At 38.0% G+C, this 21,166-nt stretch overlaps 1 protein-coding gene across 2 annotated transcripts; it reads left to right on the top strand.

Moving 5' to 3' along the window:
- The first annotated feature begins 1,721 nt into the window (after positions 1-1,721).
- On the top strand, positions 1,722-20,585 carry rtn3 (reticulon 3). Of its 2 annotated transcripts, XM_066680717.1 has the most exons (9): positions 1,722-2,087; positions 5,875-5,922; positions 8,443-11,082; positions 14,658-14,865; positions 15,318-15,456; positions 16,638-16,707; positions 16,841-16,887; positions 17,441-17,499; positions 18,396-20,585. In XM_066680717.1, the coding sequence occupies exons 1-9, from the start codon at positions 1,994-1,996 to the stop codon at positions 18,442-18,444; spliced, it is 3,354 nt and encodes a 1,117-aa protein (XP_066536814.1). In that variant the 5' UTR covers positions 1,722-1,993; the 3' UTR covers positions 18,445-20,585. The 2 variants fall into 2 exon arrangements, with proteins under 2 accessions (XP_066536814.1, XP_066536815.1); XM_066680718.1 differs by lacking the exons at positions 5,875-5,922; positions 8,443-11,082 and having other exon boundaries at positions 1,762-2,087.
- The last annotated feature ends 581 nt before the right edge of the window (positions 20,586-21,166 follow it).

The following is a 21,166-nucleotide window of genomic DNA, read 5'->3' as shown; positions in this document are numbered from 1 at the left end:
CAACCGCCTTGGGAAGTACAAATGTGTGAACAGTGCACTCTGGGAAATGTAGTATTCCGTGACCGTGGGCGTTTCCATCATTGTGGACCGTATTGGCTGCGCTGTGTTTGTCCATGATGACATGATGTTTAAGGTGACAAGAAGAGTTTGTATGTTTTTCTGGTGCACTTCTCTCAGAGATAATTGTACAATCCACAATATATTTTTCTTTAAATCCTTCATTCACGTTTGTAATTTTTAGCCACAGTTTCTTAAAGGTTTCCTTCAGTTTACAACTTGTTCACTCATACAGCAGATATTTCCTTCATTTTTACGTAAATGTATTCATTCATTGTTTTTCGACAATCGACAATTTTTTTCTATACATGAGCAGAAATTACGAAATGTGTATGCATAATAAATACAAATGCATGTACTTTAAAGAAAAAACAAACAAAACAATTAATACATAAATAATTAATTAATTACATAAATAAATAAGCAAGATTACAACCCTTATTGTAAATAGGGGTTAAATTAAGAAGTTTTGGCCGCAAATTAAGAAAATGTATGCACTAATTTAATATAGTTCCTTGAGATTATATATATATATATATATATATATATATATATATATATATATATGCTGTGTCTTTGATTGTTCAATGATAATTGTGTATTGTGTAGTGTACCACGCTATGACCAGTGTCACAGCAGCTCTGATACACCTCTTAAATCATACCTGGTCTTTGGAGGTCCTGACACTTACTACTGAAGAACAGAGTGAAAACGGGTAAAGTAAGCAGAGAGACAGATGGACTACATTGTGTATTTATAGGACTACATAATGCTCCTGTATGGTAAGTGTAGCTAATTAAATGTACAGTGTATACAAGTAGGAGGACCTAAGATGGTGAGTGTTGTCTTATACGACAGGTCCAATAAAACGTTGTTTTTGCAGATTCCCAGCAGACTGCGCTGTTGCGTACATAATAAATAACAGCTCAATAGTGTTCATGCAGAAAATACAGTATTACATAATCAGACCAGAGTATGACGTATAACAAATCCCTTGTTTTTGTACATGCATACAATCTTACTGCAGTATAATTCACAAAGTATGGTGTGGTCAGAATGATCTTTTTTCATAGAAAACTTGTTGTCTAAACTCTGAACTGTAATAAAAAAATTTACATTTAGCTGAATAAAGACAAAATTGGAGTTTAAAGTTAGAGCATTTCCCCCAATCTATTGATTACATTGATTAATCTATGATTACAAATAAAAAAAATAAATAAAAATCTCGGCACTCACCTCAGCAGATAAACCAAAGAAATAAATTAAACGAGTCAGGTAACATATTATGTGACGAAATGATAATATTAAACAAATCCAATACATTAATTAATAATAAAAAAATTCTTCTGCAATTTATAAATCTAAAACAGCTTTGTATAATGCTCTTAAATTAATTCTATGGAAACAGCTGGGGAGGCTTTTGAAGGATTGGTATTTAACATCAAGTAAAGATAAAAAGCCTTTGATTTTAAGTTTACCTAATGCCTTACTGAAGAAGCATGTAAAACTGAAAAAAAAAACATTTACGGTCAAACGCATGTTACATGTTAATATTAAGAATGTACTCGAATGAGATATTGAGAATTTTGTAGCGAACCTCGTTTATTTTCAAAAAGGAACAAGGCGTTGTATACAGTGATCCAGAAGTTGTCTGTACTAATACTATCCCTTTAAGCACAGCAGTGACCTCTCACCCTAATAAACCGAGCTGGTTCTGTATGTAGATGTACCCGCCCTATTTCACTTCCACCACCTCCTCCCATCCTCCACACCACGTTCAAGATCCTCCACCTGTGCACTGCTCTGGGTCGGTGTGTCTCTGTTCAGACGAGGGGAAATATTCTGGTGAAACCGGACATTTCAGACTAAAGACGTACAGTACTTCCGAGCTGTAGCTGCACCCTGAATCGCAGTCTTGTAAATTAACGAGAGAAAAATGGCAGATCCAATGACACAGTCTTCTCAGATATCGTCGTCGCAAGGACTAAAGGATGGACATTCTGCAACGGCCAAAGACTCAAAGTTTTCTGGTAAGATAAGTTACACGAAGCGAGCTACACCCATATGCAAGTTTGAGCACGAGACAAGACCGTTGGGAGAAAACTTGGGTTTTTTTTTGTTTGTTTTTTTTCCCCCCAACGGCTAAACTGAAGCGACGAGAACATGATGACTGTGACTTACTGCAACTATCGACGTTTCTTGTGTGCTGTGTTTATTTAAGTGTAACTGACTCCTTTTATTCCCAAAGACTGTAATATATTTTGTGTATATGAGTTTACTTCCAAAACCACAGATTGCCCTGTTTGCTATATATGAAGGTTTTATTTTCGCCAAGCGTGCTGGACTGTGCTGCTGCGTAGTGGTGCATAGCCCATTTAGCCTGCGCCCGCTCGACCAGCGCGACCCACTAAACGTTTCTGAAGGTTGACTTCCTTCATATTTGTGACCTAACTTTTAATTTTAGGACCAAGCCTCGGAGAACAGTGGAGAGACATTTTCTGTAGCATTTTCCCTCTGGGGGCGTGTGGAAATGGCCGAACTGTTGCGGCTCCACTCTGATCTGCAGTGCAGTGCTAAATCAATATAACTGAATTGCTCTTAAAGGCGCTGGCTCTGTTTTTATATTTTGGCCTAACGCTGTAGAAATGGTAAACAGACATGTTAACGCATCAAACTGAACAGCACGCCCCTGTTTATTAACTAATTATGTTAACTAATATATATAATATTATTACCTATACTCTTCAGTTTCTAGCATTATATGAAAACAGTGGAGCACGTCATCGACTACGAGAAGATTCTGGTTCAGTGCCACTGTAGACTGGTTAATTCACCATTATATAGAGAGCACTTGTGGCCTCGTTTTAAAGAACTCCAAAGGAATGTAAAGAGGTTTAAAGGGGAATTCCATCGGTTTTTAAAAGCAAATTTGTTGTAATAAACCTTAAATTCCTGGGTTTTCTGTAAATGAAAGATATTTGTAACATATCACAACCATCTCTCTCTAGTTAGAATAGGAATAAATCAGAAATACCAATTCACTGACTAAATGTTCATGACAGTTGATCCTTTCTACATAAAAAATAAATAAATAAAAATATGCTGCTGTGGTTGTACTACAGTGTCATTGAGTTAACACTAAACTAGATGATCAGTTTCAGGGGAAATGCAGACTTGAATTTGAATAGAATTTATTAATAGAATTATTTCTTTAAGCGCTTGTCTAATATTCATATTTATTTCACTGAAATATTCATTCTATTATTTTAAAAGTCTAGATTTTTTTAATCTACATTACATCATGTTGACAGACAGTTGATGTCTTTGCAGAGATTAGACTAAAAATGCTGTACAATAAATACATTTCACAGTCACACGGTCTCTGAAACTACTATTTCCTTATAGATCCTTTGTACCTTTAGTACATATTTTTGCTCCCTGTCTCATAGTAGTTCTGGGTAGATGTACTCACTAACATCAGTATATCTGACAGAGGCAGCTCTAGCGCCCTACAGAGATCTGGGTTGTGTTATTTGGTCTTCATGGGTAGAATTGAAGTTGCTGGCATAACACAGATGCCAGACGCAGTAGTCTCTCCATGTTCACAGCTAAGGCTGATCCTGGGTCACTACCTTGTGATGTCTGTAACATGAGTTTTCTTGCTACGTTTAACCTCTGACCAAAATGCCATGACTTACTAGTGTACTGTTTCATCAGGAAGTATTTGTACCCTACAGTCTGGATTTCATTGGGTAACCATTTTGTATGATCTGAAGATGAAAGGCTTAGGAAGAGTTCTGTCTTTTGGTTTAGTATTTAAAATATGGATATACACTGCTAACTTGCATAGAGTGTTATGCATTTGGAGTTAGACTTTTAATATGTTTGTTCATTGATCATGCTGCAGAATCATTGAACATTTCAATATGTAATAACGCTGATGACAGCTGAAGATATACAATATAATGTTCCCAAAGCGTTGAGGCTAATTGTTTGCACAATGTGCAATAGAACCAAATGAACCATCTTCCACAGATTACTCTGCAAAAACAAATCAGAAAAGTGAGTTGAATAGGAAAGCTTTTCTAAAGCTACGTGCAACCAGGGCAATATTACTGCAACTAGCTATTATCATGCTGTTGTAGTGTTTTGGTCACTGACTGGCATGTCCTGAAAGAGAGGACCTGGAATATATTTGGACCTGGAATACATTGGCTTACACATGTAAATTTGCTCACTCATCACTAGCTAACCTGTAAATCAATCATTGTTTGTTGTTGGCATCAGAATGGCTTAGGCTAAATAAAATTATTGGCATTCATGGGCCAAAACAAACAAAAAAACATTGTTATTATATTTAAGGTATTTATTCAAAGAAATGTAACAGAACGTACCCTTCCATGTGGAATTATAAGCAAAACCTTATTTCAATCACTATGTTGTTAATTTTAATGAATAACGGTGTGTTTATTCATTATCTGAATCATCTATAACCACATGCTTTACTAGGGTGAGGTCATGGGAATGTAATATGCATGAGATCAAATCATGTCATTAGTATAAGAAGAAACGTTTATTAGAAATGGAAGGGGGGTTAATTTTTTATTTTTGTTTTTATTTATTATTATTAGTTTTTAATAGCTTCATATTCAACAGTAGACAATTTCATTTAGAGGGCACTCCTGTTTTAGATAAAATTAACTGTAATGAACTTTAATCTCTGAAGTACAGTGGTAGATCTGTGTTGGAGTAAATCTGTTTTTTCTATCTAAAGGCCCTTTGGAGTTTTTAGGACTCACAATCTTTTTTGTTGCTGCTGCTGTAATTTAAATTGAACAGCTTCTGCAGAGTAACTATGTTGATGTTGTATTTGGGTTCTTCAGGAATAATAATTGTCTTGTGTGTCAGATAAGTGAGATTATATAACAGGCTTCATATGGTTCATTAGATGTGTGCAAGTGGAACTGGTTGATGAAAAGGGTGGTCCAAGGTGTGTCTCACAAAGAAGGTAGGTAGGAATGTTGTGTGGCTGGTTTGCTCTCTTTAAACTCCCTAGTTAAGGCTGAAGTGATCAAGAGCTACTCTGTAGTAAGAATGCACTGTTGATGCAAAACTAGCTCATTCCAAATGACTCCTCCATTTCCTGACCAACCTGCTCCTTTTAAGTGTTTCAACCACAGCAATTTACACCTGGTATGCATTGTTCTGTTTGGGGTTGCTGAGGAAGATCGAACATTTTGTGGTCTAGTGCTTCTTTGGTTTTCTGTGTGTGGCAAAACTATTCAATGCGGCCTCATTGTTAAAGCTTAGGTTTATTAAAATTTGGTTTGAAAATAGATTCTCTAAATAAATGGAATAACTCCTGTCCACTGTGCATCATGAGGGGGCTTGTTTGGGGTCAGAACTTGGAAACAGTGGGAAGAAAAATTTGAAGAGTACATTTACAATTTATATACAATGGATAATAATGTGTGGAGCATTTTTTTTTCTTGAGACACTTAAATGGAAACAGGAAGGATATACTTTTTAGGTTTGTTGAACTAATGTGTCGTAGGTTAAGTTTACTTTCTTGTAGTTGCAGCAGTTAAGCTTGAATGAAATGATATAATCATTGTTATTGATCCATGAGTAAATATCTAGAAACTAACTGATGCTTTCTATGTCATCACAAGAGACAGGTAAGAGGATTTCCTGGTGGATGCTGCTTTGATATTTTGCATTATTCCCCCTTTGTAGAGTATAAGGATATTGAGACTATTTATTTCTCATTCTTCTGTCTTTTTTTTTTTTTTTTTTTTTTTTGATTATTTTTTTTAGATTCCTTTTTTTCCTCTTCGCCTGTATCTCTCATTCAGTCTCCTCAAGGCAAGTGTATAGTTCTTATGCTGCTCGCCTGCTTTTCTACCCTTTATACTCTTTCTCCTCTATCTTTTCCTTCTGTCCCATCTTTTCTACATAGTATGCCATCTCTTGCTCAGCTGCTGCTGTGGTCCTCTCAATCCCTCTCTCTAGTGCCCCTCTCCTCCTTATACCTGAAATTAGTTACTCAAAGGGGAATTGTTTTGGATATACTGAAGCTCCACCTCTTTAAAAACAAGAAAATGAAACAGAATACCTGAATGTCACAGAAGAAACCAGTTATCCTTTCATGAGAGTTGGAAGAAATTCCTGCTTTAGCCAAAATATATCTTGGTTCCTGTTCATTTACTTCTCTTCTGAATCTAACAGTGTATATTAGTATTATACCACACTGTACATGAACATGGATATTTAATTTAACCCGGCATGTCATATTGTCTCATGCTAGAGCCCAGACGTTCCCTTTCTGTCCCCTGTATCAGAGGCCCTGTAATACGACTCTCCCAGTTTCTGTGGCTACTCTGTAATAGCTATTATCGCTGGAATCCTTACAGGTCAACAAGGTCCCACCTGCTTGCAGCAAAATCTCATGATTATAATCCTCCACTGTGTCTTGGCCATACATTTAGCTCCTTGAGATAAGCTGTAACTCTGCCATAACTTAATATTTTAGCTGGTCATCAGCCTTTTGCATCTGACACAACTTGTTACAAGTTGCTAGTTGGAAGATAATTACTCTCTCAGCTGCAAATGTTATTTAGGTCAACGTTACTGTTGGTCCATGACAATCCCAATATTGCTACCTTATTTTAAGATGATGAAGTTAAAGTTCATGTTGTGTAACAGCAGAATCCCAAGAATGTTTCAGGTTGGTATCCCCAAGGAATCATGTCCTTCATGTCCCTCTTCCTCCACCACTGGCTGTGTTTGGAGGTGACTCCCCCAGCCTTCACTTGTACTGAAAGTAGAGAGGTACTTGGGAGGGATCGACCATGAGGATGCCTGCTCTGGGTTATAACCCCCATGGCTATGGCTGCTGGCTCTTCACTTCTGCTTGTGCCTTAAAACATCTGCATGTAGTCTCTTACCAAAGAGTAAGGGATTTATCAAGTGTTTTCTCATTTTGTTTTTAATAATTTCACTTTTTTTTTCTGTCTACCTTTCCATTGGCAGAGTAGTTCAAGTCAGAACTATGAGTGGTTCATTTGCTCAAGAAGCAGCAGTATATCCTTAAGCATGTATTTGAAAAAAGTGTCCTATGCCCCTGTAATTGGTTTATTACAGAAATGCTGCATCTATTTAGGCTCAGTGTTGTTTAAATATTGGAAATGTGTTTGTTGAATGATTTCTCTCATTGCAACATGTATAAGTGGTTAGAAATGTAAGACATTATTTATGGGAATCTGAGGTGAGAATTTGTTTGTACTGCTAAGTTGAACTCAGTTTCACCTGGTTTTATCAGAGCAGAATATTCTTCACTGGGTTCAGGGTATAACAAATCCTTGTGTGACATGGCTTGGGGAATAGTCCATCAGAAAATGCAGTTGTTTCTAGATCAAGAAGCGAGTAATACAGAGTAAACATTTTTAATTGAGACCACTGCAGTTATTGCACAGGATTCGATAACAGATGTCTGGAACTATGTGATTACTTATAGTGTTAAACATTGTGCAGGTTTTCTTAGTCCTATATTTCATTATCCTGTGTTAGGTGAATACCATAGTTTCATGCTTTAAAAAATGTAATAATGTAGACTGATTACTTTTTTAAAAAGATTATTTTGACATCCTGATTTTCTGGTATATGCCAAACAGCAGTTTTCTTGGAGAATTTATTTTCCAGCAGAAGGCTCATGCCTTTTCTTTTTATTTTATTTTGGTTTATAGGTCATATGTACTTGATGTTCCTTTGTGATGATTTTGGGCATTTCACTTTCCTTCTAGAAGGTCTTTTGGTTTCTTTTCCACACATTTAAGAAGGAACATCAATATTAGGCTTGTCCATTATCTGAAGACAACATGGAATGTGGGCTAGAATTTTTAACTAAGTTATCATTTTACTTTCACTTATGATACAGTTAAAGATGCAGCATTATTGGAATTCATTCACTAAGGAAGTAAATAACATGAGTAAGATCAAGGTCATAATTTACTTTCACTTTTTATAAGAGGCTGTTTCCCCTTAACACATTGTCTGACTGGCATGTCATCCATTAACCATGCAATGCATGATTGCTTCAGCTGACAGAATGGATGCTACCAAACATCCTTGGAATGCTATTTAAAGTACTATTGTAATTGCGTATTGCTAAAGTTTGTTGGGCCTGTCTTTGACTTTGAAATATTGTTCCTGGAAACTTTAGTGGCTAAATTCAACAGATATGCCTTTTGAGGTCAATAATGCCCATTTACCAAAGCTGCATGTATGGCCCTTCACTTTAGCATATTTATATCAATATAGAGTGTTCCTTGATTTTGTTTCCTTCCTACCTTTTTTCCCTTTGCTCTCCTTGCTTAATGGACACAGACAAAAAGGTAGTATTGGGCTCTGACAAGCCTTCAGAAATTGTGGCCACCTCACTTTGCTTTTCCTCTCAGCCCAGCTCATTTCCTCCTGTGACCTATGGAAATGAATCCTCTGGACCACCTGCTGGACAAACAGATAGTAGTTTCCAAGACAAACGGGAGATTTTTGAGTCAGGTGGATCCCAAAAGCAGGATGACTCCCCTATAAAGGTATCTCCTGTGTCTGAGCGAATAAAAGCTTTGGAAGCTCTGGCTGCAAAACACAATGATTCTGATTGGAGTGATGGAGGATTTCCTCATTTCCGAGAACGGCACTATGAAAAGTCCCCTACAGATACACATGGAGTCTCATCCAGTTCATCATTTAAGAAAAGGGCAGCATCTACTGAACAAGATTCTCCTGAATCACCCTTTGAAGTACTTGGTGATGCCAGATGTGGAAGCGACTTTGAGGATACTGCGGACTGGATGAGAGCTCACTTGCCCCCAGCCCCTGACTTTAGCACTGAAGAATCTGACTTTAATGAAATCAAAGAGTCTGTTATCATGCAGGAGAGCCCATCCAAACAGGTAAAGGCCAGTTGTGCCAAGGCACTGGATGTTTCTGAATCGTTTGTAGGGGTTCCTGATGAATTTATGGACACTCCTGCAGAAGTGGGTAAACAAAAGTATGACAGTAAACAGTCCAAGCAAAAGATTGTTGAAGATGAGTCTGAATTTGATCTCAGATTTTTACCCACCGCCTATATGTGGAACAAACAAGAGAAATCTGATAATGATGCACAAGACGCATCATGCCTCTCTGAAACTCAGGACTCTGAGATACCTGTATCACCCGCCCCTCCTGATGGGTTTGAATCTTCTTCTATGCCTTCTCCAGCTCCTGTGCCACAGGTGGACTTGAGTGCAAAGCAGAAGTCTACCTTACTCAGTGGTGGCTCTGCACCTCCAGAGATCCATGAAATTGACAGCTCGGGTGAATCCGATGATACGGTTATTGAGGATGCGAGTGGTGCCGGTCAGTGTGCAATTACTGATGATCTGGAATTTGGACCCTGTGTAGAAATGTCACTTAAAGATGAACAAGGGAAACAGAGCATTCAGGTGCCCATCATTAATGTCATTGAGACAGAGGAGCAAAATATCAGCGATGACGAAATGGAGTTAGAGGAAGAGGAGGAAGATGGTGTCAAATATCAGGTAATGCAAGAGTCTGTCAGAGAGTTACCAAAGTCATCTGATGAACATTCTGAAGATGCAAAATCTGAAGATTTTCCTCTGAAAGGAGAAGAAATTTCCATCCAAACAAATGTTTCAGAATATTCACCAAAGTGTGAGATTATCAAGGATGTGGACAGTGAAGACACGTTCAACCAAACGTGTGTTGAATTGAAGGATCCCAATTTTGAGGATTTGACCATATTGCAGAATATGGATCATCAAAAAGAGTCCTACATTAACAGTGTGAAACTTGATCAAACTGCAGAAAACGCACTAGACCTGCTTCCTACTTATGAGGGCCTCTCAAATGAAATTGAATGCAGTGATATTGATACATACTTGGACCATTATACCAGTCAGGAATTGGCTTTAAAAGACCAGCTAAATTCGGGGGTTTTTAGTGAGAATGATGGGGAATCACATGGCTTACAAAAATCTGTCTCTCTTGAACATAACAAGCATAACACCTTGTTTGACCAGCAGTCAATTGGAGAAGAAGCTGTAGATGAAACATATGAGACAGTTGATGAAAACAAACTAGAGAATGATGATGTAGGTTGTGAATCTTCACTGGCTGGTATTTCTACAGATACCTATGTTGAACCTCTGCCCCCTAAAGATGAAAAGCCAAGTCCTGATCTTGAGGATACAGGTGTACATCTAGAAGAGCAGAAGAGAATAACTGCACCAGGAAACTATTCTCTGATGGAGGAGAATAATTACATCATTCAAAACACAGAGGAACTGCCTTCTGTTCAAGAGAACACTCCTGCTCCCTTCCCGTCTTTCCATAATGATGAGTCAGGCAAAATCAGCGAGGTCATATATGAATTTGTGTCCAGCGATGTGACTGGATTAGTGATGACTAATTCTGGACATGGTGATCCAGTCCAGCATGATGTTCCTGACCTACAGATGTTACCAGAAACCACAAGCAAACCTGAGAGCATAGAACCAGAGTGCTCTGAGACAGCAGCAACAGATAGCTTTGTGGAGTTCATGAGAGAATGCTTGAAATCACAGCAGGTTGAGCAGCCAGAGAATCTTGGTATAGGACACATCGACAAGTATCTTATGTCTGTTGCCCCATCCTCCCCTACTATGATTATGGACTTGGAGCAGGAACGTCTTACTATCTCTGCACTCAAGGAGATTGGGAGCAGCCAAGAGGAGGAGGAGGAGGAGGAGGATGAAATAAACGTTTCAATCAAAGTAACCTCGGTTTCTTCAAAGGACGCCTCAGAACCTCGGTCTAAGGTTGAGTCTCCTGCTGCCCCAATTTCCACTCCTCAACAGCTTCCAAATGAGTATCAACCCGAAGCTTCATTAGCCAGAGAGGTAGACGCAATCGACATTTGGGTGGCAGAAGCCTACCACCTCGCAGAGCATGTATTGGCTGCAATACTAACACACCTGTCAGGTAACTTTCCTTTGGGCTAACAGCCTGCTAATCTTGCACGCAAAGAAATTCCAGGCACTAGACTCACTATATCCAGTTTGGTTTCCCATAACACTAAAATTCTTCATTGCATGTATTTTAAAAAATTAAAAACCTGTCTAGCCCATAGAACTTCTGTTTTATAGGACCATAGAAAGACACATTTAAAATTCATAGAAGTTAATGAAAGAACATTTTTCACTAAATAATTTTCCACTTTAATTTATTCTTAGCCTAGTGACAGAAGGTCTTGCCAGAAGGAGGTAAATCAGCACTGTTGAGTGCTCCAACACAACAAGCCCACCATTTACATTTTTGACTTCTTTCCATGTCCTAGAAGACATAATTTGAGTGGGGTTTGTCTTTTAAACATGTCTACTAGATATTAGTTTGTACAACCCTTGAGGGTTGGCAGTAAAGTCTTTCTCAAGTGTTGGATTTCTGCAGCTTGGTGCAGATTTCTTTTGCCCTCTGCCTTTTAAAGGTGAGGGCACTGGAAATGAAATCCTGATTAATATATTTTAAAGAAAGCATATACACTTTTCCTTGACTGTTTTTATTGCCATCTTTGAGCAGAGCTTGAGGATGTAAGATGATAATGATTTGGAGTGACATTAACTATGTTAAAGTATGTTGCACAGGAGTGAATGTAATGTCCCAAATAATTTTAAAAACAGACAAAATGAAAATGTTTTGATTTTGGAGCAGATTTCATTAGTCTATTTGCAACAGTTATACTGATAAGATCTTGGGTGTTGGTATACAGGAGGATGCTGACTTATAGCATGAAACTCAACAATGTCGAATGATAAGTACCAAGTATGAACTGTAAGAAAATGTGTTACCCGAGTTGATGTCGTCGTCTTTTTTCCCCTGAATTTTATCTATGTTGTCATAGTTGGGACTTATTTTTTCCAGGGTTATTAAAATATTACCTTTGCCTGATAGGGAAATGGTCCACTAGGTATTGCTTTTGTGTGATTTTTATGTATAGAATAAATACTTGGTAACATAAATATACAAATTCAAGTTGAATCTTGACCTCATAAACAATTATAATTATATAAAAATTATAACAGCGCTTTAATTGTAAGAATAAGGTTGATAAAACTTGATGCCCATACCATGCAAGTGGTTGATTTTTCACAGTGTAGTTCACATAAGCATATTCAACCTTGTAACCGCTCACTATCTTTCAATCACAAGTACAGTTGATTGCCAAAGAACAACTGTCTACTGTTGAGTGTTTGTTTTAATGGGAGTGTAGCAGTGGCGGATGCTGGTCTTTCAAGGAGGGGAAGCTCAATTTCGGCCTACATCATAAAATGTCGGTTTATTTATACGTAAATTCTACCCTCCGTTCCTTTTAAAGAAAATGATCTGTGACCCTGTCGTACCAACAAGGCGTCTTTTCCAGGGACTTGACTAGTGTCCTCTCAAAGGCCAGCAGAGCTAGGCTGCTTAAACAACCTTGGCCCATGTGAAGTGTGTCCGCCTGTGAGTGCTTTATGACGGTGGAGGGGCTCAGCAGCACCCGCTGGACAGAAACTGCGATAGAAGTCAGTCTCCAAACACAAACCCACACTGTTTAAAGCACTGTGAGGCTGCTAGAATGATTGAGAGGAAAGCCGCGTCTTTGTGCATATTTATTCAATGACATGTACACCCAACAGTATATATTTGATCACTTATTTTTTGACATTTTAGGGGAAGCTGAGCTTCCCTTGCAGTCTTAGAGCAATCGCCACTGGTGTGTAGGGTAGGATTATCATATCAGTCACTGTGATTTCAGTCAAAGCAGAAAAGATAAAGCTGATTGTCAGGTTTTTATACTGTAAGGATTAGGCGTGTATTTTTCAGAAGGCTTTCCTTGTTTGCCAATAAGTGTTGGGGGGAGCATGACCTGTTTATGCTGTTTCTTTGCTCACACCCTAACCTGCATCCAGTAACACAGCAAGCATTTTTTTTTTAAATCACATGCTGTTTCAGCAGCTTGGAGATGTTAATGCCTTTTAAATATTGCAAAGGCACATGGCCATTCCTTTGCATGCACTTCTACACAAACAGAAAATGGTACCTGTGCCTTTAAGAGCAGAGTAGCGCCAGTACTGAAAAAGAGGCCACTGCGGCTCTGCTACCGCTGGGACCTGCTGCTGTATCTGGGGCCGCTAAGGCGAGGGAGGGAGGGAGCGATAATGAACGAGCACTCATTCCAGGCTGCCTCCCTCTGGGCACTGGCAAAGCATGCTGGGAGGGACTCAGACCCCTGCAGTGAGTGAGCAGGAAACCCCATGCCTGCACTAATCGTTAGCCCCAAAGCATCTGAAAACAATGGTGTGTTTTCTGAGTCTCTGAATTGTTGGCTTTGCACTATTTGTGCTGCAGTTATGTCATGAGTGGTTTTTGTAAACATTTTTTCCCACTCTGTGGAAAGTTTATTCTGAAATATTGATCTGTGTAAATACAGGGATGCTCTGTTTTCCTGTTATGCACTATTCTAACTGCAGGGAAACACCCTCCTTTAACAAAAGTACTCTTATTAGTGAAGGATATTGTTTTTTTGTAAACAGGCACGGACAAGACTTGCTGTTTGGACTTATCCACAGTTTAGTTTCTTATTGTTTAACTGGTGGACAATACAACAATATTTAAATTGTATGGTCATTTAAAACACTGTGTCATACAATGTCTTTCTGAGTACCAATGAAATCCACAAAGAACACAGAATACCAAAATACAATTTTAAATAAAAAGAGACTTCTTTAGTGTAGCACAGATTGTGAATAAAAAATAACTGCACTTAAACTACAGAACCTGTAATTCTGGTTCAAAGAGAATAGAATAAATTACTTAATGTAGTACATAAGCCTACATGTAAAGCCCAACTCACTTAGATATTTCATTTGTATTTCTTACATTTTTCCTCTGGGTGCATGTAGATGGGGAATTAGTTATACTAAAATGCAGTTTGCATGGTCATAAGTTACAGTTAAATGCATTACATCATCCTGTAAACATAAGGCGTTATGTAATTGGTGCTTGTGTGTTTTTACTGTTCTTGCTGTGAATTCTTGAATTGGTTCTACAGGACTTAAGTGTAGCGTTGCTCTCTGTGCCTTTAACTTATTATTCTGTATATAAAGAGACAGGGAGGAGGAAGCAAACCTGATCACAGTTGGCATGCTTGCACGAGTTCTCATGCTGTAGTGCCCATCCCCTCACATGGCTATCTAGGAGGTTTCTAGAACAGAAAGCACTATGGTAGTATTTTATCACTGAGAGCTGGTTCCAGCCATCTTATTTTCCTGGTAGAAAATCTCTTCTGGATTGCAGCATTACAAGGAAAGTCTGAAATATTGAGCCAGCTCAATGAGGAGACTGCTATAATCATGCATAAATGTTTCCTTCAGTGAGTGTATGTGCCTCCTCGGGATGGAGGATGAAAGGTGAATCAATATAATGATTCTTATTCTAATTATATTATCTCTTATCTCACTTTCTCCCTCTCACATACACCGTACACCTCCTCACTACACATCACACATTCTCTTTTGCAGTATCTGAGCTGGTCCACTGGCGGGACCCAAAGAAGTCAGGTGTGGTTTTTGGCACCTCACTGCTGCTGCTGTTGTCTCTGGCAGCTTTCAGCGTGATCAGCATAATCTCCTACCTGCTCCTGGCCCTGCTCTGTGTAACCATCACCTTTCGTATCTACAAGTCTGTCATCCAGGCTGTGCAGAAATCCAACGAGGGACACCCCTTCAAGTAAGACAAAGACTGAATCCTAAAAAAATCTTTCCTGAAATAGGTACCATCACAGTCTGAGTTTTGTGTTCAATCCTGTGGGGAAGCTTGAGTAAAATCTTTGCTTTTCAAATCAGAAAAGCACTTTTTAAATTTGACATATTGGTTCAGAATTAGCCAATGTTGAAAGGATTTTAAGTAGGGCACTATTCAGATAGAACTATACTTAAAACAAAGCAGATTTATAGAGCTCTTTTAATACCCATGTGGGCAGCATTATACAGTATTTACCACTGAATATGGTCATTTTGCCTGATTTGATATAATGCTCTTCAGATGAGAATAGTAAACCCTTTATGTTTACGATGTACTGCCCCTTTTAAAGGATGATGAGATGGGTGGGTGTGTCTGCCTCCATTAGTGTGTAGGGATATAACTGCTGGGCTAATTGGGTTGACCCATGCTTGTGGCAGGACTCTGATGGAGAAGGATGTCAGCGTTCCTCCTGAGATATTCCGCCGGCACGTGGACACGTTTCTGACCTACATCAACTGCGCACTCAAGCAGATGTGCCGTCTTTTCTTGGTGGAGGACTTGGTGGATTCCCTCAAGGTTGGTCCATTATCCATTAGCTTAAAGTTATGACCCCTCTTGGATTTTGGATGTGTGTTTCCTGGAGAAAGTGAAACTGAGTAAAGTGGATCTCTGCTTTCATTCGCTGCCTGCAGTCAGTGGCTCACACACATGCGTTCAGCTGCTTCTATCATTAGTAATCTGTAATGAAGGGTAAATTTGCAGCTGACCTAGTATTCACCAATAAAATGGAATATTTAATTGTAATTAAGTTGATATTATTCTGATGGACGATAATTACAACCCATATGGCTTGTGCATATGACCTCTAGTGGTAAGTGTTTCCGTTCCTTTCAACTCACTCAGCATGTAATATAATATATAACACCATTGTCAACATGCAGAAAATGTAAGGTTTTCTTCTCAGCACAAGCAGAAATACCACTATTTTTGTCAGTGTTTAAAATAATTCAAATAATTTTATAAACAATCTAAAAATTTTGCCATTATTGTACTGAGGCCTAGACCACACATCATGTCTGATGTGACTTTTTTAGCTTGTAAACTGAGTTTGTTTGTCTTCTTTATTAAACAAGATAAATGTAAAAGACAAATTTGTTGATTTGGATTCGGAAACCATTTCATTTTGTACCATCTGTAAAATAATGCATAATAATCACAAAATAGTGAAGTGTTTACAATAATGATATTAACTAATGATATTGGCTGCATTAAGGTCTTGGTTATTAAAGTCAGCTGAGAACCTGTTCATTTTTGCATCCTTGTTTTTCACACACACATACACACACACACGTGTTAGATGCATTGTTAAGCCTTTCTCGTGTGAATGAGTGTGGGAGCTAAAGGCATTCAGAGGAAACAGTTCAGAGACTTTAGAGTTGGAGGACTGACCCAGAACATACTGACCTCCACACACAAAGGCATGGTTCAAAGACTCTGAACTAGCTGGAATTTTGTTACTCAGTAAAGGTATTTTGTAACATATTTAATGTTTTTTCTCCCAGCTAGAAGGACCATTGTAGGTCACTGACATATATCAGTTTTGTAAGAAGATGAACAAAACAGCATGTGAAAGCATTTAGGGAATTAAACATAAAATAAATATGGAATAAACAGTGCACCTGTTTTTTGTACAGGAAAGTGGACTTTCACATGGGGAAGTAATTACTAACTTTTGTGTGTCATGTATTTAATTTCAGCTGGCAGTGGTCATGTGGTTGCTCACATATGTGGGTGCTGTCTTCAATGGCATTACTATCCTCATTCTTGGTAAGCACCGACAGCCTAAACCTACTCTTCAAAAATCACTGATGTTTAGCACTGTCCTTTTCAGGTCACAAATATATCTGTGAGATCTTTGCCGCAGTGCTCAGTAGTGATATATTATTTTTCTCTTATGCAGCTGATATCCTTATGTTCAGTGTACCACCTTTGTATGAGAAGAACAAGGTGAGTTAGTGACTGTTTTAAATCAATGTGACCTTTTTTTTAAATACTAGATAGGAAGTTTGTTTGGTTTATAAATGTCACATGCAATTTCTATAAGTGGCTGTCAGTCCTGGTCCTGGTGGGCCAATGCCTTGCACATTTTATAGATTCCTCTGCTCCCAACACACCCAATGCAGCAAATGAGCTAATTAAAAACCCCTTCCAAAGGCAAAGTGGGTGGGACAGGGTGAGGGGAAAACTACAACCTGCAGGGCAATGGCCCACCAGGACAGAGAACCACTCATCTACAGCAACTTTAGGTTAGTAAACATATTGCATCCTTCATGTGTACAGGAATGAACCAGAATACATTGTATGTTGTATAGCTGTCACTTTAATAACCATCCAGCAGATGGTTTTGAGGCCACAGCATAACTATAATAACCCACTTTTCAGCGTCCCCATAGTGAACTGAAATAGGCCTGCAACAATTTAACTGACTTCAGACTTGTGACAAATCAGCTGTTTTAGTAGTGGTTTTGTAAGACTACTAAAATATGTTTTCTCTCCACAGACCCAGATAGATCACTACATTGACATTGCACGTACCCAAATTAATACAACAGTTGCCAAGTAAGTCATATCTTCCTCATTATTTAAATATTTGGTGTATATAAAAAGTACAGATCAGATGAGTGCAAATACAGATCTATTAAATGTACACACGTAGTGATTTATATTTTGTGACACATTTTGAAAGTATTTTTGATGGATCTGTAATTTAGTGAGTAGAAGCTGAGTTACTATAGAAGTGGTCAATCAGACTATTAATTGAAACATCTACATGTTAAACTGTTAAAAAGTACTCTTATATTTAAAGGAATATTACATAATAATTTACCTTAAAATGACAGTTTTAAAATCACTGTGATGCATTGCTGAAGTAATAGGGCAAAAAGCCTCTGTTGCTGCTAAGCACTGGAAGACCTAGAGGGGGCAACAATTGATTTCAGTACAGTACTGTAAAAATTATTTACACTAGGGGGAGCCTAAGGAACAAAAACCCTAATTCTTACCCAGTGTTCTTTTTAAGTAGAACTTATGATCAAATGGGTTTTGTTTTTTTTTAAGAGAGAGAGAGAGTGTGTGTCAATAGGGGTCATTTAATGATATATTGTTCACTTTAAGATGTCACATTCTTGAGATAACATTTTGTAAGCGATAGCTGTGGTGTATGTAAATCTTAGAGTTTGTTCTGGAGTGTGTCCTGGAACATGATTTTCTGAAAGGAGTGGGAACCCTGCTGTATTTCTGCTCAAGTTTTTGAGAAAGTAATGTTTCATTTTAGTAAAGATTTCGCCAAATGTACAATAATTGTACTTGAGACTGTGTTTAGGTTTTTCAATCTTCCTGTAACTGAACATTCTAAATGTAACATAACTTGTAAAGCACCCGACCTAATGGGCAGTTATATAAAGTCCTTCTATTTTTATTTTTATTTTTAATTTTTTTGTTTTACCCTATATCAGGCTACAAGAGAAGCTCCCTGGAGCCGTGAAGCGCAGTAAAACAGAATGATCCACCTCTCCGATTCCTTCATGACCACCTTCGGAGACTCTTTCTCACACTCTCTTGGTCTGCACCCATCCTTGAATTTTCTGTTTCCCTTTCTTCTCCTATTCTTCAAGTTAACCTCACTCTTTCCCCCATTTCTAAATACATCTCACCAAACATCTGCACTGAACCAGCTAGTCTCTAACATCTCAGCCGCTTCTTAATATTCGGCGTTAACTCTGCAGCTTAACTATGAGCATTAAGCAAGATGCATTGGGCTTCAGAGGCTGGTGACTCAAACACAGGAAGTGATGTAATTCTGCGACTGGATGCCCATTTAAGGCACCCATCTTTGTGCAGGGTGTGCGAACTAGACCCTGTTGACCTGGTGTGTCCACATGCTATTAATAAGAGTAAAGTTGTGTGTGCCCCCCCCCCCCCTGCTGTTTAAATCTAAATGCCTACAAACACTGGTTATTGTATTATGAAACTGCAGTGCACTGATTGTTATTAGTCCAACACATGCACACTGATTTATTGATTATTTGGTTGGGGACACTGCACCAGCTGTGATTTGGTCTAGTTCACAGTTCTGCCTCACTTTTCTTGCCATTTTAATTTTTAATTGTCTGTATATATATTAAGATTACTACAGGCTCTTTGCTGTGAAGTAGTTAGCCTTGCTTTTTATATTTGGGGAAAAAAAAGTCCTCTTATGCCTCTTATTTGTCTCTTGTATCTGTCTGAGACTGTCTCCTGAGTTCACATGTAAAATGTGTGTTATTCTGATTATTACTGTTCATATTATGATTATTAAGTCACACATAGGAGATAGCCGCTCTTTGACACCACAGTTTGGCATTGACATCTTAAGTAACTGTTAATAATCTTAAGCTTAAGTTATCTGTATGGTACCTTCAAAGGTGAGTGGTGGAGACATTGAGGAAGATGATGTTGCTGGTATGAAGAGACAGAGTGTGATGAGATATGTGGTTGGAGTTGAGGCTGGTGGGAAAAAGTTCTCCTTTGCTGATCTTGGACCAGTATTAAAACTGTAAGCAAACTTCTCTGAATTCAAACCTGGTCCTTGATCAACATTAGGAAAAATGCTACTAACACTTGGGGTGATTTCATGTGATAAGTGTTATGAATTGGTATTTTAGAAGGTATTGTTCATACTTTTAAGGATTCAAAGCAAAAGGCTGGAGAGTGCTTTCCTAATTGTAATCACCTGCAGTTTGTTCATGTTAACGTGTGCATACATTTATGTTTATAAGCAAACAGTGAAAGGGATTTAAATGTGAGGAATCAAAATGTATGCACTTACATTACCACCTGGTCTATATTCGGCACTGAATTCCTCCTGTCCTTGCTCTTGTAAGTATCCAGAAGCTTTTGCGTGCATAGGCTTCGGTATAAGATTTATTTATTGATATACAGAGTACCAGAATAAAACAATAACTACTGCTAATGCTACTTCGTCTGTCAACTGCTGAATGTTACATTAATATTTATAGAGCATTCCAGCTAATGCATGCAATCTGTTGTGTTCACGATGGAACTCATTTCATCCGAACTTGCCTCACTTAGAGTGTTTTATGGAGTGATGTGGTGTGCTCCAAACATGGCCAAAACCGAATTGCCAGGGATTTTAAAGCTGAGCTATAGTCTTGGATCCTGGAAGTTTAGGATTTAATTTTGGATATATTATTTGGATGTTTGTTTTCTTTTTATGCATGCACGCTAAAGCACATTCAGGCACACTCACCAACATCCGAAAATATCCTTTCTTTGTACCACCGTGTCCTTGTGTTGCTGAACTAACATGCATTATGTTTACTCGTGGGTTGTAAGTGTGGTGGTGTTTGAAGAAGTTGGACATGCTCCAGCAGCTAGTTTGAACATTTATTCTTCCTGTTTTTCCAATGTTAAGTTCAAGAAATAATAATTCCTTTTTTTTTTTTTTTTTTTTTTTAAATATACATGCAAACCTCTGTGTAGATGGCTTCTCCTTTTAGTGTTTCCATAAAAAACCCTGCAGAATTTTAACTTCTGTAATTTAAAAGCATGTTGGCTCTGTGCATCACCTGTTTAAGTTTCTCTCTTGGGGAGGACATTGCAAATGTCTGGTTTCTTTTCTTTTATGTTTTTTGCTTTGGATTATTGTTGAGTAGAAGTGTTAAATAATATCTGTGTTCAGTTTGTTAGTTTTGAATTAAGTTAATCTAGGAGCTTTGGGGAGAATAAATGTGGAAGGAGAGAGGAAAAAAATGTGGTCCCAGTAATGATGTCAAAGTGGAATTAATAAAAATGTTAAAGACTCTTTTGCCTTTGTCCAAATTAATTAACAAGTGTTCATGTGTTTTCATAATGTCTATTAGGGCTGTGTATCATACAAACACTTTGGAATTTGAGACTTGCCTGAACACTACCTGACAACTTGTTTTAAAAAAGGTCTGGACTATGCCAACTACACTAAGTGTGAAATGCTAGAACAAAATACAGTGGCCACCGAAATTATTTGGACATTATTTCCATATTTAACATGGTGTGTCATTGTGGGGCAGTTCCTATATCTGGGTGAGTGACAAGCCAGTTGCAGAAGGTGCTTTGCATCTAACAAATTTTAAATATATATGTCTCACATTAGTACACAATATAAAACCAAGTAACGTTTATATAAAACAGAAATTTGCTTTAGCAAGGAAGTCATGTGTTGGAGTGTGACTTATGTCTGCAGCAATGT

This window comes from Hoplias malabaricus, chromosome 9, assembly GCF_029633855.1.
Source record: "Hoplias malabaricus isolate fHopMal1 chromosome 9, fHopMal1.hap1, whole genome shotgun sequence".
NCBI classification, from domain to species: Eukaryota; Metazoa; Chordata; class Actinopteri; order Characiformes; family Erythrinidae; genus Hoplias; species Hoplias malabaricus.
The sequence above is the reverse complement of the archived record's forward strand: the minus strand, read 5'-3'. Positions and strand labels throughout refer to the sequence as shown.